This window comes from Rhinatrema bivittatum, chromosome 6 (genome assembly GCF_901001135.1).
Source record: "Rhinatrema bivittatum chromosome 6, aRhiBiv1.1, whole genome shotgun sequence".
NCBI lineage: Eukaryota > Metazoa > Chordata > Amphibia > Gymnophiona > Rhinatrematidae > Rhinatrema > Rhinatrema bivittatum.
The window spans coordinates 333025603-333048484 of NC_042620.1; the positions used below are offsets into that span (position 1 = coordinate 333025603).

A 22882-nucleotide genomic window follows, 5' to 3' on the forward strand; every position below is an offset into this window, starting at 1 on the left:
CTTTGCAGAAGGAGGATCAAGGTGCCTTCTTTCCATCTTTCTTAATGTGTGGAATACATCTAGACTGTGCTTCTAGAATGGTATTTTTTAACAATGACCACGCCTCTTGCACACTTTTCATCTTTGTAGCTGCTCCTTTCAGTTTTTTTCTATTTCTCTCATTTTATCAAAGTTTCCCTTTTGAAAGTTTAGCACGAGAGCCGTGGATTTGCTTACTGTCCCCCTTCCAGTCATTAATTCAAATTAGATCATATTATGATCTCTATTGCCAAGCGGCCCCACCACCGTTACCTCTCTCACCAAATCCTGTGCTCCACTGAGAATTAGATCTAAAATTGCTTCCCTCTCTCGTCGGTTCCTGAACCAATTGCTACATAAAACTGTCATTTATTCCTTCCAGGAACTTTATCTCTCTAGCATGTCCCAATGATACACTTACCCAGTCAATATTGGGGTAATTGAAGTCTCCCATTATTACCGCACTACCAATTTGGTTAGCTTCCTTAATTTCTCTTAGCATTTCACTGTCCGTCTCACCATCTTGACCAAGTGGACAGTAATATACTATTCACTATAGTCTTCCCTGACACACAAGGGATTTCTACCCATAAAGATTCGATTGTGCATTTAGTCTCATGCAAGATGTTTATCCTGTTGGACTCTATGCCACCCGGACATAAAGCGCCACATCGCCTTCCAGGTGCTTCTCTCTGTCATTGCAATATAATTTGTACCCTGGTATAGCACTGTCCCATTGGTTGTCCTCCTTCCACCATGTCTCTGAGATGCCAATTAAGTGTATGTCATCATTCACTGCTATACATTCTAATTCTCCCATCTTACTTCTTAGACTTCTGGCATTAGCATACAAATATTTCAAAGTAAGATTTTTTGTTTGTATTTTCATTCTGCCCTTTTTTTTTTTTTTTTTTTTTTTAGCTCAGGTGAGTTTTTAGTTACAGGCACTTGGACTACTTTTCCTATTATTGGAATCTCATTCTCGGGATGCCCTAATTCTAATGTATCATTAGTATCCTTTGATGATACCTCTCTCCAAACCATGCACTGCTGAGCAACTGTTGAGATCTCAGGAAATCACTGGGGGGCGAGTAGGAGACCAGCTGTAATAAGCCCTGTATGAATTGACCCATGAGCGGATGGGAAGAAATTGCAGTTCCATCCGCACCCCGATGGTATGCCCCAATGGCACTGAGGTAAACTCTCACTGAAGTGGCCTGCAAACCAGACTCAGAGAGGGACAACAGGTGGTCCGAGTGAGGGCAGGGAGCACGAAGGGGGATCCAGACTATGTCCCTCACACCAAGCTGAAAACCTTTTCTACTTTAAGTTGTAAGATCTTCTAGTGCAGCGCTTCTCAACCGGTGTGTCGCGACACTAGTGTGTCGCCAAACACCGCCAGGTGTGTCGCGTCTCCCGGTGTCCCACTACCCCGTTCTACTTTCCTTTTGCCTTTTTCCAGCACACGCGGGCCAATTGGAAGCCTTCGTTCTTCCTACCCCCATTACACAATGGGAAGCCTCCTTCATTCTGCCTGCCCCCGCACAGGCCAATCGGAAGCCTCCTCCCTACCAGTGGGAGTAGGAAGAAGGGAGGAAGCCTTTGATTGGCCGGTGAGGCAGGCAGGGAGGAATTTTGAACTCTGACGAAGCAAGATCGCGCAATGAAGAGGAAACCCAACCCCCGACGAAGCAAAGCCGCCATGGGAGCCCATTCCCATGGCGGCGAAGAGGAGACCTGACCCCGACAAAGCAAGGCCGCCACAGCCTGTGGCGGCGAAGAGGAAACCCGACCGAGGCCACCACGGGAGCCCATTCCCGCGGTGGCGAAAAAAGAAGGCCCGCCGGAGTAAAGCCGCGGCGGAACTGGAGCCCATCCCTGCAGCGAAGGAAGAAGAAGTTTTTGGTGAGAGCGGGTGCGTCTGTGCGTGGATGAGTGCCTGGGTGAGAGCGGGTGCGTCTGTGTGTGTGGATGAGTGCCTGGGTGAGAGCGGGTGCGTCTCTGTGTGTGAATGAGTGCCTGGGTGAGAGCGGGTGCGTCTGTGTGTGTGAATGAGTGCCTGGGTGAGAGCGGGTGCGTCTGTGTGTGTGAATGAGTGCCTGGGTGAGAGCGGGTGCGTCTGTGTGTGTGAATGAGTGCCTGGGTGAGAGCGGGTGCGTCTGTGTGTGTGAATGAGTGCCTGGGTGAGAGCGGGTGCGACTGTGTGCGTGAATGGGTGCCTGGGTGAGAGCCGGTGCGTCTGTGTGTGAATGGGTGCCTGGCTGAAAGCTGGTGTGAGTGGGTGTGAATGGGTGCCTGGGTGAGAGGTGGTGTGTGTGGGTGTGAATGGGTGCCTGGGTGAGAGCTGGTGTGTCTGTGTGTGAATGGGTGCCTGGTTGAGAACTGATGTGTCTGTGTGTGAATGGGTGCCTGGTTGAGAACTGATGTGTCTGTGTGTGAATGGGTGCCTGGGTGAGAGCTGGTGTGTCTGTGTATGAATGAGTGCCTGGTTGAGAACTGGTGTGAATGGGAGCCTGGGTGAGAACTGGTGTGAATGGGAGCCTGGGTGAGAACTGGTGTGTCTGTGTGTGAATGGGTGCCTGGGTGAGAGCTGGTGTCTCTGTGTGTGAATGGGTGCCTGAGTGAGAGCTGGTGTGTCTGTGTGTGAATGGGTGCCTGGTTAAGAGCTGGTGTGAATGGAAGCCTGGGTGAGAACTGGTGTGAATGGGTGCCTGGGTGAGAGCTGGTGTGTCTGTGTGTGAATGAGTGCCTGGGTGAGAGCTGGTGTGTCTGTGTGTGAATGGGTGCCTGGGTGAGAGCTGGTGTCTCTGTGTGTGAATGGGTGCCTGAGTGAGAGCTGGTGTGTCTGTGTGTGAATGGGTGCCTGAGTGAGAGCTGGTGTGTCTGTGTGTGAATGGGTGCCTGAGTGAGAGCTGGTGTGTCTGTGTGTGAATGGGTGCCTGGGTGAGAGCTGGTGTGAATGGAAGCCTGGGTGAGAACTGGTGTGAATGGGTGCCTGGGTGAGAGCTGGTGTGTCTGTGTGTGAATGAGTGCCTGGGTGAGAGCTGGTGTGTCTGTGTGTGAATGGGTGCCTGGTTGAGAGCTGGTGTGAATGGAAGCCTGGGTGAGAACTGGTGTGAATGGGTGCCTGGGTGAGAGCTGGTGTGTCTGTGTGTGAATGAGAGCCTGGGTGAGAGCTGGTGTGTGTGGGTGTGAATGGGTGCTTGGGTGAGAGGTGGTGTGTGTGGGTGTGAATGGGTGCTTGGGTGAGAGCTGGTGTGTGTGGGTGTGAATGGAAGCCTGGGTGAGAGCTGGTGTGGGTGTGAGAGCATTTGTGTGTGATTGAGAGCTTGTATATAAGAGACCATGAGTGTGATTGAGAGAGAGACTGGTCAGGGAGGTGAGAGAGACCGAGACTGTTCGTGGGGTCTAATTGGAGTTATGTGTGTGAGTGACTGGTTGTGGGCTCTAAGGAAGAGGACTGTGAGGACAGAGCTTCAGCAGCCCTTGCTGCTTCCTGTGAGTGCTATTGGCCTGGAAGGGAAAGGAGTAGGAGAGTTGCTGGAGAGGGTAAGAAAAGGTGGCTTTTTAAATTTATTTTTCTTGATTGCCATTTTAATTATTGGGTATTATGCGATGTCTGCTGTTTTGAAATATTTTATTGATATTTGGACATGTTTTAATAATTTTTATGAGTTTTTAATTGTTGGATATTCTGTTCAGCAGCTGTTTTGTAACATTTTTAGTAAAGCTTTACAATTATTTCTGTGTGGGGCGCTATAGCAGCTTGGCTTATTCTGTTTTCCCAATAGGAAATGTATTAGTGTTTAGGGCCTGGTTTAATAGTTGTATTCCTTAGATAGGGTTGTTACTGGTTGAGTGTGTTCCATAATACAGGTGTATCTTTGTGCGGGTTAGTTTGTGTGCATTATTGCAGATCCTGGGACTATGTTAGGTGCTATATTTCTCTTTCCATTTCTCTAGGTTTGCACTGCATGCAGAGTGGCTTTTTTGGTTTTCCATTCCAGTTTCTGTCTCCATATTTATAATGTGTGGTCTTTCTGTACTTGGTGAAGGTCAGTTCTGGGTGTGTGACAGAGGTGAGATATTTTACTAGCATGTAGGCTTTTGTATCAATCTTATTTGTTGTGTTTTCTCAATAGGATATGCATTAGTGGTAAATTACTGTCTTTTCATAAGAAGGGCTATTGTGCCTGGTAGTAAAGGGAGTTTGTTTTGCTTTTACTGAGATGTCATCAGAACCAGAATATCTTTTTTTGTATGGCGAGTTGTACAGGGTAATGCCCTAGATCTGCTCTGCACTCATTGCGGGGGGTTGAGGGGATTCCTGTGGATGCAGAGTGCATGTTTACATTTAGCCCCGTGACGGTCACATGCTCAGTGTGTCACGCATGTGAGAACCATCTGTCAGGTGTGTCCCGGCCAAAAAAAAGGTTGAGAACCACTGTTCTAGTGGATGGTTTTCTGGGCTCCAGGATAACTTGGGATACCCCCTCCAAAAGGCCGAGGGCCTGCACAGTCACCCGGTCAACATCCAAGCTATGAGAGCCAGGGCTTGTATGTTGGGCTGGCGGAGCCTGCCTTGGTCCTGGGTGATTATATCTGGACCTGTTCCCTATTGGATCGGAGGGCGCAAGGCCAGGTCCCGAATAGCTGGAAACCAGACCTGACGGGGCCAGTAGGGGGCGATATGAGAGGAAGGGGAGGGTAAGCATTCAGCAGCCTGTTGCCCTAGTGAATCGAAAAGGCATCCGCCATCGAACCGCTGCTCCTCCGACCTAGGAAGCAGAAGCGTTGTACTTTTCTGTTTTCCAGGGAGGCGAAGGGGTCTATGACCAGGGTCCCCCCGAAGCAAAAAAATCTGGTTCGCTATCTCTTTATTGAGGGACCATTCGGAAGGCCAGAATACTCGGCTCAAGGCATCTGTTAGGGCCTTGCCACCCCTGGGAGGTACACTAACCTGAGATTGATGCCATTGTTGATGGCCCATGACCAAATGTGGACCGCCTCGTGACAGAGGGTGAAGGACCCCGTTCCTCCCTGTTTGTCAGATACCACATGGCTACCTGACTGTCGATTTGCACAAGTACCACTTTGTTCAGGAGCTGCTCGCGGCACACCTGTAGGGCATACCGAATTGCTCACAGCTCCAAAAGGATGATTTGGAATTGCGATTCCTGTGCAGACCAAAGCCCCTAGGGTGTGGAGGGCCTGCAATATGTGCCCCCCACCCCATCTGGGATTCGTTGATGGTGAGGGTTACAAAAAGGGCATCCCAGCTCCAGATTTGAGATTGCTGCAACAGTTTCGTGATCAGAACATGAGCACGCATGGGTACTGGCCAGGTTCCTATGGCCCGGATTGGCCACTGTTGGAAACAGGATGCTGGGCTTGATGGACCCTTGGTCTGACCCAGTATGGCATGTTCTTAAGTTCTTACGAAGGTCCTGAGTAGCTTTGACACCACTGGGAATGCAACATCCACTGTTCTCTGCGCATTTGCAGCTGAGCCCGGGTGGGGGGGGGGCATGCACTTTCGCTGTCATGTGGCCCAACAAGCGAAGGAATTGGTGAGCCGAGACATGTGAGTGGTCTGAGATCTGTACAGCAAGAGCCGTGAGGGTCTCCGCCCTGCCTCAAGGCAGAAAAGCTAAAAACTAAGCAGGCAACACAGAATTTCAGTGAGAACAATTTTTTTTTATATATATATATATATATATATATATATATATATATATATATATATATATATATATATATATATATATATCCCATGAAGCCCTTACCCTTATGTATTCCAACCAATGTGTTCCATCCACATTGGACAGCCACCGGGCCTCATCAAGCGTTGGATACACTATTTCTTTAAGTTTGCGCAAGGACTCTCTCATCACATGGATGTTATGTATTTCCAGAAAGATCAGCTCAGCATTTGGGTACGCACTTTCACTTTCATAGCCTCCACCTTTTGCCTGCCATTAAAAAGCACAGTTATCTAATTAGAGAACTAATCTTTTCAACACACCTGAAACATGGCAGTAAACTGTAACAGTCTAAATACTGAAAAAAAACAAACCCCCCTTAAACCTGTAGCATTTGTGTGATTTATATTCCACCTTTCAGGAACTTCAACGTGAACCCACGTTCAGGGTTGTTCTCGTTTCCATTCCAGTCAAACTCAAAAAAACAGTCAGCACTGCAGGTACGTGACAGGAGACAAGAGTTGCCCGTGTGATTGTTTTTAAAAGAAATGCACCATTTTATTTCAACAGGGAAAAATGTTCTCTGACGATCTCTATATTCAAAGAAGAGTCTACTTGCTTTTGACATTTATATTAAATGTATCATTTACATTATGCTGAAATTCAAATTACTCAAACATATATGGATATATAATCCATAAAGTAACGAGCACACGATTAATGTTCCATAACAGACAACTCATTAAACTGATCACCTTGTTAGTGTCAGCAACACTGTTTTGTCTGGCATCAAAGATGATGAGTTTGTGGGACTGTGCGTTGGCATCCATTATTGTTTGCAAATACTTTTCATCCTCTTTGCAGCGTTTGTCATTCGGGCCCACTAAGGGCTGACTGCAGCGGGTGATGGTCGCCTGACTTTCTGGGTGGATCCAAGACAGAACCTGAAGAAAAGCACAAATTAAACTACTTTATAAATGTTAAATTTAAAAACGTTTTGAACCTCATGCTTACAAGTGTGTTTACAATCTCTTACACGCCTGAAGTGCTGTCCAGTCTTTCCTTCTAGCCCTTCAGCAAGATAAGTGTTATAGAGTTTTCACAAATATTTACTTAATAAAAGTTAAGACATGATAAAATGAATCTTTTAGGAGCCTGCCTTGAAAGGGAACAAACGTGTGTCACCAGGTCCTTCCTGCTCGGTTCATGCTATCAATAAAACACACACAGGGAAAGATCCAAAAGTAATCGTGCAATTGGGTTGACTAATTAGTGCATCCATTCTTCTTCTATGGAGGTAGTAAACATAACAAAAAGATGCTCTGTACTGGTTTACTATAGAAAGGATGGATGACAGGGAGGGCAATGAAAAAATTGGTTATTACCTGCTCATTTTCTTTCCAAAAGTCCTAGACCAGTCCAGATGCATGGATTTTTCTCCCCTACCAGCAAATAGGAAACGGAAAACAAAAGCTTCACTGTGCTCTTGGTACTTAAGCTACTGTACCACCTGTAGTCTCACAATAACTGTATAACAAGCGAAAATAATGACCCTCCTCCCTTCCTCTGAGCAGAGGATTCAGTGAAAAGAAGGAATAAATATCAGAAGCAAAAATCTATTAAATGTATTCTGTCAAAATAACGTACACTAGAAAGAGCAGTCTTTGGAAACCAAACATGGGATTCTGAACCGGTCTGATTGACTCAAGAAAAGAACATTAGCAAGTAAGATCCAATTTTGCCTTCATTATCATCCTCCAGACCAGGTCAGACGATTGGGATACACTCAAACCTTTCTAAACTGGGTGGGAACCTGAGAGACCTACTTGCAACATACTCACACCAATTATCTCCATGACTGGTGTGCAAACATCTAACTGGCAGTGCTTGGCAAAATGGTCACACGGCCACCCTACAGATCTCCTAAAGAGATCATCTGACTCTTGGTGTAAGACACCACTTGAGCCCTAGTGGAAAGGGCTTGAAGACCAATGGCACCTCTAGGCTCTGCCAAATGTAAACTGATGCGATCACCTCTTTAATCCATCTCACAATAGAAACCTTTGATGCTTCCTGCCCTTTATTAGGACCATTGATAATCTATCTCCAAAAGCTATTCATAACCTTTAAACATCAAGCATATGAATGTAATCCGCTTTGATGTACATTTTGAAGTGTCGAAAAGTGGAATATAAAAATCTAAATAAATAAATGAAGATCCCAATTCTATTCTGCCAAATGGCTTTGTGATCTCTTAAATGCCAGCAACTTGATTGGCTAAGATGAAATGTTGAAACCACCTTAGGCAAGAAGGCAAGCTCCATATAAATAGACAACCTATCCTCTGAAAACTAAGAACATAAGAACCTGTCATACTGGTCAGACCAAGGGTCCATCAAGCCCAGCATCCTGTTTCCAACAGTGGCCAATCCAGGCCGTAAGAACCTGGCAAGTACCCAAACACTAAGTCTATTCCATGTAACCATTGCTAATGGCAGTGGCTATTCTCTAAGTGAACTTAATTAATAGCAGGTAATGGACTTCTCCTCCAAGAACTTATCCAATCCTTTTTTAAACACAGCTATACTAACTGCACTAACCACATCCTCTGGCAACAAATTCCAGAGTTTAATTGTGCATTGAATGAAGAAAATGTTTCTCCGATTAGTTTTAAATGAGCCACATGCGAACTTCATGGAGTGCCCCCCAGTCCATTATCTGAAAGAGTAAATAACAGATTCACATCTACCCGTTCTAGACCTCTCATGATTTTAAACACCTCTATCATATCCCCCCTGAACCGTCTCTTCTCCAAGCTGAAAAGTCCTAACCTCTTTAGTCTTTCCTCATAGGGGAGCTGTTCCATTCCCCTTATCATTTTGGTCGCCCTTCTCTGTACCTTCTCCATCACAATTATATCTTTTTTGAGATGCGGTGACCAGAATTGTACACAGTATTCAAGGTGCGGTCTCACCATGGAGCGATACAGAGGCATTATGACATTTTCCCTTTTATTCACCATTCCCTTTCTAATAATTCCTAACATTCTGTTTGCTTTTTTGACTGCCGCAGCACACTGAGCCGATGATTTCAATGTGTTATCCACTATGATGTCTAGATCTCTTTCTTGGGTGGTAGCACCTAATATGGAACCTAACATTGTGTAACTATGGCATGGGTTATTTTTCCCTATATGCATCACCTTGCACTTATCCACATTAAATTTCATCTGCCATTTGGATGCCCAATTTTCCAGTCTCACAAGGTCTTCCTGCAATTTATCACAATCTGCTAGTGATTTAACTACTGTGAACAATTTTGTATCATCTGCAAATTTGATTACCTCATTCGTCGTATTTCTTTCCAGATCATTTATAAATATATTGAAAAGTAAGGGTCCCAGTACAGATCCCTGAGGCACTCCACTGCCCCTTCCACTGAGAAAATTGTCCATTTAATCCTACTCTTTGTTTCCTGTCTTTTAGCCAGTTTGTAATCCACGAAAGGACATCGCCACCTATCCCATGACTTTTTACTTTTATTTATTTATTTAGAAACTTTTATATACCGGCATTAGTGGGTACATCATACCGGTTCACATAATAACTGAAAGTTTGGAAAATACATTTCAACAGGGAGACAGTAACTGGGCAGGGGATAAAATAAATAGGCAGTAGGAAAGATAGTTAAAAAACAAGAAAGTCATAACCAGAGAATACAGTTTATAATTTACAATGATAGTCTCCTTAATATAAGGAGAGGGCAGACCCCTGAAGGGGGAACTGTGAGGGGAGATGGAGAAGGGTTATTCTGGGTAGGCATGGTTGAACAGGAGTGTTTTTAATTTCTTTTTGAATTTGATTGCACAGGGTTCAATGCGCATGTAGTCAGGTAGGGAGTTCCAAAGAGCTGGACCGGCAATAGAGATAGCACGGTCGCGGGTAGTGGAGAGATGAGCCATTTTCAGGGATTGGACATGTAGGGTGCCTTTGTTGGTAGATCTGGTGGCTCGGGTGGACAGGGGGGCAGTGAAAGGTAGGTCGAGCCAGTTGGAGTTGTGGGTGTGGATGGACTTGTGTATTATGGTCAACGTTTTGTAATGTATACGGGACAGGATGGGGAGCCAATGTAAGTCCTTAAGGATGGGGGTAATATGGTCGTGTTTGCGTGCGTTAGTAATGAGTCTTGCAGTAGCATTTTGCAGTAGTTGAAGGGGTTTTATTGAGGACAATGGGAGCCCTAATAGGAGCGCATTACAGTAATCTAGTTTGGAGGTGAGAGTGGCTTGAATCACTGTACGGAGGTCATGGGTGTAGAGCAGGGGTCTGAGTTTCTTTAGTACATTGAGCTTGAAGAAGCCCGCTTTAAGGATGGAATTGATGTGAGGTTTCATGCTAAGATTAGGATCAAGAAGGACTCCGAGGTCCCTAATGGACGGTTGGGCTGTGAGGAGGTTAAGTTTAGGGTCGTTAGGTGGGAGGTCGGGGGGATGTGAGGAGATGTAGAGGAGTTCCGTTTTGTTCGTGTTGAGTGCAAGCTGAAGGTTGGAGAGGAGTGCGTTGATGGCTGCAAGGCACTTTTCCCAGTGCTCCAGGGCGTCAGATATAGAGTTGTGAATGGGAATGATGATCTGTACATCATCAGCATAGAGATAGAATTTGAGTTTAAGGTCGGAGAGGAGGTGGCAGAGAGGGATGAGGTAGATATTGAAGAGGGTAGATGAAAGTGATGAACCTTGCGGGACTCCTTGTTGTAGGGGGTATGCGGCAGATAGGTTGTTTCTGATTTTAACAGAGAACTTTCTGTTAGAGAGATAGGATTTGAACCAGGCTAGAGCTATTCCTGAGATGCCGATGCTTTCTAGCCGTGTCAGGAGGTGGTGGTGGCTGATGGTGTCAAAGGCCGCTGAGATATCGAGAAGGGCGAGGAGGTAACTGTGACCTTGTCCCAGTCCTCTGAGAAGATAGTCAGAGAGGGAGAGCAGTAAGGATTCGGTATTAAAATGTTTTCCTAGAAGGATTCGGTATTAAAATGTTTTCCTAGAAGCCTCTCATGAGGAACTTTGTCAAACGCCTTCTGAAAATCCAAGTACACTACATCTACCGGTTCACCTTTATCCACGTTTATTAACCCTTTCAAAAAAGTGAAGCAGATTTGTGAGGCAAGACTTGCCTTGGGTAAAGCCATGCTGACTTTGTTCCATTAAGCCATGTCTTTCTATATGTTCGGTGATTTTGATGCTTAGAACACTTTCCACTATTTTTCCTGGCACTGAAGTCAGGCTAACCGGTCTGTAGTTTCCTGGATCGCCCCTGGAGCCCTTTTTAAATATTGGGGTTACATTAGCTATCCTCCAGTCTTCAGGTACAATGGATGATTTTAATGATAGGTTACAAATTTTTACTAATAGGTCTGAAATTTCATTTTTGAGTTCCTTCAGAACCCTGGGGTGTATATCATCCGGCCCAGTTGATTTACTACTCTTCAGTTTGTCAATGAGGCCTACCACATCTTCTAGGTTCACCGTTATTTGGTTCAGTCCTTCTGAATCATTACCCATGAAAACCTTCTCCATTACAGGTACCTCCCCAACATCCTCTTCAGTAAACACCGAAGCAAAGAAATCATTTCATCTTTCCGCGATGGCCTTATCTTCTCTAAGTGCCCCTTTAACCCCTCGATCATCTAACGGTCCAACTGATTCCCTCACAGGCTTTCTGCTTCAGATATATTTTAAAAAGTTTTTACTGTGAGTTTTTGCCTCTACGGCCAACTGAAGGAAAGAGTCCCTTCACAATGAGGCTTGCAGCTTAGAAATATGTACCACTGAACTTAGAGTAAGATCCTTCACAGAGGAGAGCCAATCAGGAGACTTACATAGAGCCTTCAAGACAAGATTGAGATTCCAAGGTGTTACCACTGGCCTAACAGGACGTAAATACTTTACATCCCTCAAAAAACAGGCCACATCTGGATTTGAAGCAACAAACCATGAACCTTACCCCTGTATCAGAATAATGCCACTACCTACACCTTCAGAGAGTTCAAGGATAAACCTTGCTGCAGTTCCTTCTGCAAGAAAAAAAAAAAAAAAAAAAGGAGTGTATCTGGAATGGAAGCCTGAAAAGGGTAAAGATCAGACTCCTGACACCAAGACTCAAACACCATCCATATGTGCAAATACACTACAGATATAAACTCTTTCTGGCTTGCAACAAGGTGGTAATGACCACTTCCGAATAATCTTTAACTCAACCTTCTCCTCTCACAAGCCAGGCCAAGAGGCAAAAGTGATCTGCTAACCAATGAACTGCTACATTCCATCTATCTCCCAATGATATCTTCCACGCCACCCAACGCATGTCCTGTGCACAACAGACAATGACTGTTAGCACTCCAGGGCTCTGAGTAAACTGAGCCACTGGCAGAGGCCATAGAGGTGAACATGGCAATGTGAGAGTAAGGAATGGAGGAAGAAAGGAAGAATAAGAATGGGGAAGAGAAGAGGGGTGAAAGACTGGAAGAGTAAAGGCAATTGAGAAAGAATGAAAAACTACAGTGAGAAGAGGAAAGGGAGTGAGATAAAAAGTGACAACTGAAAAAAAAAAAAATCAAAGTGAAAAAGCTGAACTGGAAAAAGAAAGCAGAGTTGCTTACTTGTAACAGGTGTTCTCTGAGGACCACAGGATGTTAGTCCTCCCATATAGGCGACATCATCCCAGATACAGAAACCTTGTGTCAAGGTTTCTAGAACTTTGACTTGGCACACTAAGCATACCCAGCATGCCCTATACCAGTCATAACATAGAATTATAGCTATATAAATGAAATTTAGAAGAAACCCATCACTACGGGTTGCGGGCGAGTTTCGTGAGGACTAACATCCTGCTGTCCTCTGAGAACAACTGTTACAGGTAAGCAACTCTGCCTTCTCTAAGGACAAACAGGATGGTAGTCTTCACACATTGGTGAATCCCTAGCTACAGGCTGCTCCCAAACACAAAAGGGGACCAACAGACACCCAACCCGGAACAGCCACAACAGTGCTGTTGATAAGAGAGGGGGAAGACAGCCTGAACAAAAACAACAGACCCTAGACAGGGAGAGCTGGGTTCTACACCTCAAACAGATTCCAAAGGACAGGCTGACCAAACAGACTGTCGCTTCGGCCATCCCTATTCGGACACGTTACAGACTTGCAGATCTCCCCCATTGGAACTGCTTGCAAGTGGGCCACCAACACTGCCTTAGCTCTGACAGAACGAGCCTTGACATGACCCCAAGATGCAGTCTCACCTGGGCATAACAGAAGGAGATGTAATCTTCTGGCCAACTGGATAGTGTGTTTGGCAATGGTCCAACCTATTTCTATCAAAATAAATACAATTTTGCATGGACTGTCTATGGGATTCTGTCCCCTTCAGATCGAAGGATAAAACTCACTTACAGTCGAAACTGTACAATGCTTGCTCACCTTGGTGCGAATGGAGCCTGGGAAAAAATGTTGGCAGGATGAAGGGCTGGTTAAGATGGAAGTCCGACATAACCTAAGGCAGGAACTTTGGATGTGTAAGCAAGACCACCCTGTCATGATAAAACTTAGTGGAAGTTGGATAAATCACTAAGGCCTGGAGCTCGCTGACACTGCGCACTGAGGTGACCACTTCCAAAAATATGACCTTCTGGGGTAGATACTTCAGGTCACAGGTACGCAGCAGTTCAAAAGGAGCTTTCATCAGCTGAGCTAATACCACGTGTTGAGGTCCCAAGACATAGCTGGAGGCTTTAGGAGTGGCTTCAATTGAAGCAGGCCCTGCATGAAACACACAACTATAGGTTGTACAGAGATGGGCATACCATCTAAACCATGGTGGTATGGGCCAATCGCACTGAGATGTACTCTAACAGATTTGGTTTTTTAAGCCAGCTTTCAATAGGTGTAGAAGATAAGCAAGCAGTTTTTGTGTGGGGCAGGAGAATGGATCTAGGTTCTTCTGCTCACATTACACAGAAAATCTCCTTCACTTCAGTCCATAGGACATTCTAGTGGAAGGCTTTCTAGAAGCCACCAGGACCCAAGACACATCCTCAGAGATCGCATGGTGGCAGAATTAACCTCTCAAATTCCAGGCTGAGAGTGACAGGGCCTGGAGACTGGTATAGCGCAACCTGCCTCGATCTTGCGTGATGAGATCTAGGGAAGTCCCCAGACTGATTGGTCTCCGGATGGACAAATCCCACAGGAGTGGGGCTATAAGGATCATAATCCCCTTGTCCTCATGAAGCTAAGAGAGTCTTTGTCACTAAGGAAATCGGAGGAAACGTGTATAGAAGACCCTTGCCCCAATGAAGGGCAAGGGCGTCCGAGGCTGGTTTGCCGTCTGACCTATACAGAGAGCAGAACAGAGGCATCTTTCTGTTACAAGGGTATGCGAATAGATCTACGTCCGGGCTACCCCAGAGGTGGAAAATCCAATTTGCTACCCCCTGGTCCAGGGACCGTTCATGGGCTCTAAAGCCACGACTCAGTCTGTCCACTACCACCTTCTCTGTCCAGGCCAGGTACATGGCCCTGAGCACAATCCCACAGGACAAGACCTATGAGCAGATCTGGACCGCTTCCTGACACAGGAGGTACGATCCCATATCTCCCTGCTTGTTGACATATGCTACCTGGTTGTCGGTTTGGATCAGGACAACTTTCTGGGTAGCTGATCTCTGAAAGCCAATAGCATGTACCTGATTGCTGAAGTTCCAGGAAGTTGATTTGACAACAGCGTTCCTGAGCAGACCAGAGACCCTGGATGCTGAGCCCATTAACATGAGCTCAAAAGCCCAGGATGGATGCTTCTGTGGTTAGGACAATTTGGATAGGAGGACTTTGAAAAGAGAACCCTCTTTCCAGATTTGAAAGTACTTGCCACTAGAACTATGAGTCCTGGGGAGATGGGGTGACTAGATGCAATCCTGAAGATTCTGCATGGCCTGGCACCACTGCGACCACAGGTTCCATTGGGCTACACACGTGTAATTTTGCCAAAGGAGTGACATGGACGGTTGCGGCCAAATGGCTCAACAGCTTCAACATGGGCCAGGATGATACCTGTTGGCTTTGCTGAATCTCTACCCCGATGGCCTATTGACGAGGCAGGAAGGCCTTGGCCTGAGTCGTGTCTAACAGGGCTCCTATGAAGTCCAATTGAGGTGTCAGGCCAAGATGGGACTTTGGGTAATTGATGACAAACCATAGTAACTCCAACACCTGGATGGTCAAGTGCATGGACCTGTCGGCCCCTACCTGAGATGTGTTCTTGACTAACCAATCATCCAGATAGGGGAAACATGTACCCCCCAGCCTGCAGAGGTGTGCCGCCACCAGAATCAGGCATTTTGATGCTAGCCCAAACCACAACACCCGGTACTGGAGGTACTGTTTCCCCACCACAAATCAGAGATACTTCCTGTGACTGGGGAAGATCTTGATGTGAATGTATGCGTCCTTTAGACTGAGGGAGCACAGTCAGTACCCTTTTTGAAAAAAGGGGAATAAAGTTGCCCAGGGAAACTTTTTTTTTAGAAATTTGTTCAAGGCCCTTAGGTCTAGGATGGGACAGAGTCCCCTGACTCTGGAATACAAACCTTTTCCATTGGAAAGAAATCAGAAGAACTAGGGGTCACGATTTGAAACTTCAGGGAGGAAGAACCAATGTCAGGAAATATTTCTTCACAGAGAGGGTGGTGGATGCCTAGAATGCCCTTCTGGAGGAAGTGGTGAAATCTAAAACTGTGAAGGAATTTAAAGGGGCATGGGATAAACACTGTGGATCCCTAAAGGCTAGAGGATGGGAATGAATGAAAAGAGGCATGGGGGTAGCTTGCTGGAATGATGGTTATCAGATAAGCCTTCATATGGTTAATGCAACTCCAACGGAAAGGGGAAATGTGGAAGAGAGGATTTACATTCAGACGACAACCAACAAGGACATTGAACTGTACAGTCTGGGAAAACAAGCATAGGGGTAACTTGCTTGATGCAGCAGTTACTACCCTAAATGTGGAAAAAAGAGGAATTAGATTCAGACAACATTCAACATGGCATTGAACTGTACAGTCTGGATAAACAAGCATAGGGGTAAACTTGCTTGATGCGGCGGTTACTACCTTTAAGCAATAAGCCTGATACTTCACTTTTAATGCAACTCTAATATTACTCTCTGCTTCAACGGCAGGGGGGTGGCGGGAAATTGGACTTAAACAGTAACCAAAAAGAGCCCTGACCTTGGTGGTCTATGAAACTGGTAATTATGAGAGCTTGCTGGGCAGACTGGATGGGCCGTTTGGTCTTTTTCTGCTGTCATTTCTATGTTTCTATGACTCCATCCCATCCTACCTGGAGTAGAATCCCCATCCTCTTTGCCCTGGTGAGACAGGCTCGACTACTCTGATCATTAAAAGGGAAGAAAGCTCCGCTAGCAGTACCTCCTGATGTCCTACTGGCCCCCAAAACGGGCATGAAGGGCAATTTGGTGGGAAACCCAATAGATTAAATTGGTACCCTTGATGGACAATGTAAAGAGCCCACTGGTCAGAGGTTACACAGGTCCACCTGTTTGCGAAGAACCGCAACTTGCCCCGGACTGGATGGTCCAATGTCCCCGGGTATGGGCGACTGGCCTACGCTCCCTATGACTCAGTCAAAAAGCTTTCCCTGGGGCCTAGGGACTCTCTGCTGCCTGGGTCGGCCACGGGATCCCTGATGCTATTGAAGGGAGCGAAGGCACGGAAGATAGTACTTCATCTGGGTAAAGAAAAAGACTTCCTCTGTCCAGTTCTCGCTGACCTCCTAGAAGAGGAGGATGGGTCCGGAGTGCTGGGGGAGAGTTGTTGGAGTCATTCATGTACCTCTGGTCAGATATCAAAGGCCTGCAGCCATGCAATTCTGAGGTTGCTGATTCCCACTGCAGAGACCTTTGATGCCATCTCAAAAACATTGTAGGTCGCTCAGACCTTATGTTTCCCGCACTCCAAGGACTTATGCACTAGCGACATGAGGATGTCCTGCTACTGTTGAGGTAACTGCTACTAGATGTCCCGTGAGCACTGGCTCACATAGAGCTGATTGGAAGCAATGTGGGCAATGAGCAAGGCCCCCTGAAAGACTTTCTTTCCAAGAGCATCCATCGTTCTGTGGTCCTTCCCTGGGGACGCAGACAATGAGTCAGAGAATGCTCGACTTTCTTGAGAGTGGATTTGACCACCACAGACTGGTGAGGTAGCTGATGCTAGTCAAATCTGGCAGCCTTCTGCACGAAGTAGACCCCGTCAGCCTTCTTGTTAACAGGAGGCACTGTAAGCAGATTATCACATTCTCAGCAGCCGCTCCTTAAGGATATAGGGGAATGGGACCTCCATGATCTTCTTAGGAGGCTCCACAAACTGGAGGATCTCAAGCATTTTGTGTCTGGCATCCTTCTCAGTCAGTAACTGAAATAAGATGGCTTCTGCCATCACCCTCACAAACCTGCGAAGGTTAAGTCCTCAGGTAGAGACCTCCTTCACTCTTCTGGAGAAGGGATGGGAGACCCTCAGATGCCTCGGAGGGCTCTGAGATATCATCCCCCTAGGAGTTAAATAGACCCTCATCCTCACTGTAAGCCACATGGGATGGGGCCCTAGGTGCTTGGCCTTTGTCCAGAGGTGCAGGCACTGGCAAAGCTGGGCAGGAGGCTACAGGCCTTGGCGTCTCTGCTGGACTGGGTAGAGCTTCGTCCTCGGAAGAACCAGCAATGTTGGGCACCGATGCTGTCCAGGTAACCAACACTATCTGGGTCGGTAATGCACTGATGAGCGCATTGAGCTTCTCTACCAGCGCTTCCAGGATGGATGATACTGGCTCCGGTGCGTCGGGGCCACAGGACCGATGCTCTGCAGCACCCATTCCACCACCAGCTGGACTTGCCACTCTAGCTCTTCCTCGAATGTTGCCGATGCCAACACAGATTGGGAGGAAGGAAGGGTGGCCAGATCCTCTTCGGACCCGCAAGGTGAATTGGTGACTGGCATCAGGGCTGGAGGAGACCTTTGCGGACCCCCGGCACTGATTGTGGACTGGCACTCCTCGCTGCGGGGTCGCTTCAGGGGCATCGCGGCATAAGCTGGTGCATTCCCATGCCTGGCACCGTACATCAACGGGAACCGGTTCCACTTCTTCGGCTTTTCTCAATGCTTGGCTTGGTCCTTCCCCAGTGCTGAGGTCAACAATAAGGAACCTGATGTCGTCGGCCTGGAGAAGATCTACGGTGGTCGGTCTCCAGTACCCCCATCCGCCGACAGCACCAATGGAACCGGTCTCGCCAATGTCGATGGCAAGGTGTCCATCGATGCTGATGGCTCGGTCTTCTTCGACCCAAAGAGCTGTTTCAACTTGTCGATCTGAAGACTATATCCCTTCAAGTCATCTGTGCGCATAAGCGGCAACCCCAGAAGTCATGCAATGCCCCCAGGCAGAGGACACATATCTCATAGAGGTCTGTAATGGAGATAATCCTCAGGCACAGAGGGCAATGCCGGAAAACTGGACTTTGCCATGACGGAACAAAATAAAAAGGTATGTAAAATCAAAAATTGATGCCATCAAGGCATTGCCGCCACAGGGGAATCGACCATGAAAGGAAACTTACCAGAAGCATTGAAAACCCTGACTAGGAACAGTACAGGGAAGCACAGAGAGGGAACCCTGGGTCAAAAACAATGACGAAAAAACCCATGGAAAGTGAGAAAAAAAAGAACATTTCCAAAAAAGGCCAGAAAACCAAACAGGCCGATCCAATAAATCTGCTCAGAAAACAGGCACTCAGTATTGCCACAATATTAAGTTAGAGGAAGTAAAGAAAAACAGCATTTTCTGCTTTTCTTTACACTTTTTGGGCTGCTCTGAGCAGGCGTTAATTTTTGAGGGTGAACATTTTTTTTTGCATCGGGGGAGAACAGCTAATAGCCTAATCAATATGAATTTGCATGTGATGAGCACTATTAGCTTTGCAGGAGGTTGGACGCACGGTTTGGATGCACTAATCCCCTTAATAGCATGCGTTCAAGACCAGTGTCCAACTATGGGTTAAACGGTGTGCTCGACTGAACGCAGTGTTTGCAGCGGCCTGCTAATGATATCACTCGCACCGTGATGCTTACAGCTCCGTGGGAAAAAAAGACTGGAGGGAGACCCCACGTGGATGCACGGTATAGGGCATGTTCAATGTTTTCTGTGTCGGGACGCCATCTGATGATGTCACCCATGTGTGAGAACTACCATTCTGCTTGTCCTCGGAGAAAACATTCAGATTACAGGTTAAAGAAATATTGCTTTAAACAGCATTTACAAAATAAGATTTTCTATAAAAGTTTGTTGGAGAATCACAACAGAATTTTGAAGTTTTAGCTACAGAATTTTGACCCTTGCTGCAGGAATTTGGGTGCCTTGCCTATAGCCCTCTAACCCCTTCTGCTGTGAACAGCAGGATCACAGCACAGAGGAGATTAGATTTACTTGGAAAACTTTCAGCAGAATTCTAAACCACAAACAATATTCTATCCAAAGGATCCTAATAAAAAGCAAATCTGAATGTCCCGTGTTGGAAGTAAGGTCATTACTTACTGGAACTCTGCCTTTTGCTCTAAAAGCAGCCACCTTTGAAAGGTCGTCATCTTTTACGCTAGTTGGTATAACAAAGACAGCAGGATACGTATCACAAAGCTCATAGTTGCTATTGATTTTAGTTATTTTCCAGCTCTCATTGGGCAAACCCTAAACAAACAGTAAAAAAAAAAAAGAAAAAAAGGGTTAGGTTAAGCCATCACAACCATTGGAAAATCTATGCTGAGGTACTGACAAGAGATGACGCACTGTGGTTTTGATGCAACAAAAAGCTGTTACCCTACAGACTAAAATTAAGAGGGGGAATTTTCAACAGTGTGTGCAAGTCAACATATACATGTACAAGTTTGGCATAAAAGTTATTCCTGTATTTTATACACTGTGTGGTGGCATCTCTGCCTGGAAAGGATTCGCATGGGTTTCAGTACGCCCGCATTTTTTAATGCAGGGAGCCGCCTACTTTATAATATTCCATGCATACATTTTACATGCAAACTAATTGTTAACGTGCATGTATTCCCGCAGTTTATGCATGGAGACATATTTTAGAAACTAGTCACATAGGCTGCTTATGAAAATACCTGTGGACATATTTTTAATCAGGGTGTTGACACCAGTTCAGAGACAACCCCCAGCCACTTAACCCAGACCTCCCATCCAAACACTATAGCCAAAAGAGAAGTGGGATTTAATGCCCACGATCGCACATAAATTTGGTAATGTATGCATGTCTATTACTTACAAAATACTAACTTATGGCAAACTACTTAACTTTGATCAAGAACACCCCAAACCCAAGCACCCCTTTTTTTTTTCATTTACATGCTCACCACTTGTATGTGCATATTTCAGGCTTTTATAAAATACTACGTGCATGCTAGTTTTACAGGAGCAATTTCCAATGTTACGCACTGAAACCTTTTGAAAGTTACCTGGGCAATTTTCAAAAAAGAGCATCCACAGTAAGTGTCCTACCCCACAGCAATTGGCTTTTTAAGAACCGCCTACCCGATATGCAGGTAAACTTGTGTGGTTACTAACTGGCTGCACACATGTTCACCCAGACTGAACCAAAGGCATTCCTGGGGACAGAGCTGGGAGTCAAAATGTATGCACGGAAATTATCAAAAACTTTCTGCGACCTAAACAGCAGCTGTCAATGTGTGCAACTAGATTTGGGGGGAGAATTTTCCAAGGGGACTTGTGTCGTCAAGTCTGCTTTAGGTGTACCTTATTCAACCATTTGCTGGCTAATTTATGCACAAGGTTACAAAATTCTCCCTTCAAAGTAAATCTGACACCATATACAAATGCAAGGTCAATTTTCAAAGTGCCCACTTTGCTGCAGTCTTTGCCCCCATATTCAACAGAAAAATACATGCGTATTTTCGCTTTGAAAATTGCCTATGGACAAAGTACCAGCAGAGATTTGCACCTCCTCCTTTTTGTGGATACTTTCTTCCAGCCAAAACTATGTGCAGAGTTTGGAAAATCCAAAACTACGAGGACAGATTTCTCTCTCAACTTAACCCCATCCTGGGAACATCTCCACTAGAGTGAAGGTAAAACTACACTCTAGTGCTTTATAGGGAGATGCATCAAGCCACGGTAGGGCTATAATGCACGTTAAACACTGTATATCATTCGATATAGCCCCATCGAGGCAATATTGCACGATATCCGTGATATTTTGAATAACCTGGTCCACATTCCCGCCCTTTTACAATGAGCTGCTTTGAATGGGATTTGCATGCATGAATTTTGCAAATCCATGCAAAGCAACTAATGAGGCTCCCGCATTAGATTTAGATTAAAAGGGCCAACACAACAAAAAATTTTTTTTTAAGTAAGCATAAGTAAAAAATGGGCAGGGTTCAAACCACATCCCCTCCTCAACCTGGGGGCCTCCACTCGAGGTGGCCCCAACACCCAAACCATTAACTACCTGTACACGATGACAGAGCTGCCCTCCCGCATCCCAATCAAAAGGTAAAAAAAACTGATGCCATAATGCACTCCCCACCCTCCTTTTTCCATCAAAACCAAGTCTCACATGTCCCCCCCTACAACCCCCTCCCCGATCTGAAAACCCAACTCTGTCTCGTGTGCCACCCCTCCTTCCCCCCCAGACCATCCAAGTAAGAAAAATCGTTGGGTTCAAATGCGACCCTCCCCCCCAAAATAAAACTCCCCTTCTACCCCCCATTACCTCAAATTGAAGAAAAAATGCATAAGGAAGGACCCAGGGTGCCCCTGGCCTGGGGCAAGGTTCAGGCACCAGACCTCAGCCACGTGGCTCTGACTGGTGGCCCTGGGCTGAGGAGGGGGGGGGGGGGGGTCTGGTTTGACTTTTTGTACTTTTACCCTACCTAGTTTGTTGTGTTGAGTCGGTCCTTTGACGCGAGGACAGCCCTGTGCTTTGGGAGCCGCCATCGCACAAAGAAAGGCCAAGGCCGTGGGTGTTTTGTCACGAGACAAAAATGCAGCAATACAGCCTCAATGGGGTTTTTGTTTTTTTACGAGATGCCCACTAATCACAGCTTAATCCACCTCCCTGCGATACTGGGGCCCCTCCCGTGGAGGAGAAAAAAAAAAAAAAAAAAATCACAGCTTAGTGCATCCAGGCCGTAAGCAGGTAAAACGCTTTTTACCTGCGGAAATCCCTTTGAAAATTGCCCTCTTTAATAGTAGTTTTGTGGGTCCAGAATAAATTGATATAAAACCAAAACTTGAAAACCTTGAATACTATATGATAGTGCATGTGTGGAAAATGTGACCAAGTTTCAGAATATTTTTAAGAGTATAATATAAGCTTCTTGCATAAACTTATTTAAATAAGAAATCTAGAAAGACAGAAGTTTACCATTCACAATTGTGAGGCCATAGGCCAGCCCTATTACTATTTTGTTTCTCCCCTACAATCTCTGCTGCTTCCACTCCACAGGCAGCATTGCCTGGATGGCACCGGTACGCTTTGCTGGGTTCCCTCCTTCGTGGGTCTGAGCGTCCTCCCCTCCCATCATGGACAGGTCATCTGAATTCGTATTTCTCCTGTGGGCAGCTTGGGGCCCATTTTTTGGTCACTGTAATAGCTCATCATGCCATTGTTTGAGCCTCAGGAAATCTGATATTTTTCTCTAGGAGCTGGAGATTTGTCATTTTGAAAACAGTGGAATGTAAGTCGATTTGGTTGGCTCCTGGGTTTTACATCTTTCAGGCGTATGAGGCACTGGTTCCAAAGAAAGTTCAGACAATGTATCAGGATAAACCTCCTTCCCTTTGCTTAACCAAGAGCTAAGAGAAATGAAAAGAGAATAGAAAATTGGAGAAGACTTGGAGTGAATCTGAACTAGATGTGGATAAAATGGCTTTCCTAGCTTAAACTACAAGGAAGCCATTATGGCCTCTAAATGAATAGAATAATTCGCAGCAAAGGATTGGTTTCTCCTCCATCACAACTGTTATCTGCTTCATATTGTTCTATTGTAATAACTTTCCCATCATTTTT

At 45.8% G+C, this 22882-nt stretch overlaps 1 protein-coding gene across 10 annotated transcripts in view; it reads right to left on the bottom strand.

The window, feature by feature from the left end:
- Positions 1-22882, bottom strand: part of MTMR1 (myotubularin related protein 1) — a 128924-nt gene that overhangs the window by 53627 nt on the left and 52415 nt on the right. For all 10 annotated transcript variants that reach the window (XM_029607731.1, XM_029607728.1, XM_029607730.1 and 7 more), the window contains 3 exons: positions 19375-19524; positions 6476-6664; positions 5805-5990 (listed from right to left, as the gene is read on the bottom strand). In XM_029607731.1, the coding sequence (XP_029463591.1) occupies positions 5805-5990; positions 6476-6664; positions 19375-19524 (525 nt within the window). The remainder of the gene's footprint in view (positions 1-5804; positions 5991-6475; positions 6665-19374; positions 19525-22882) is intronic.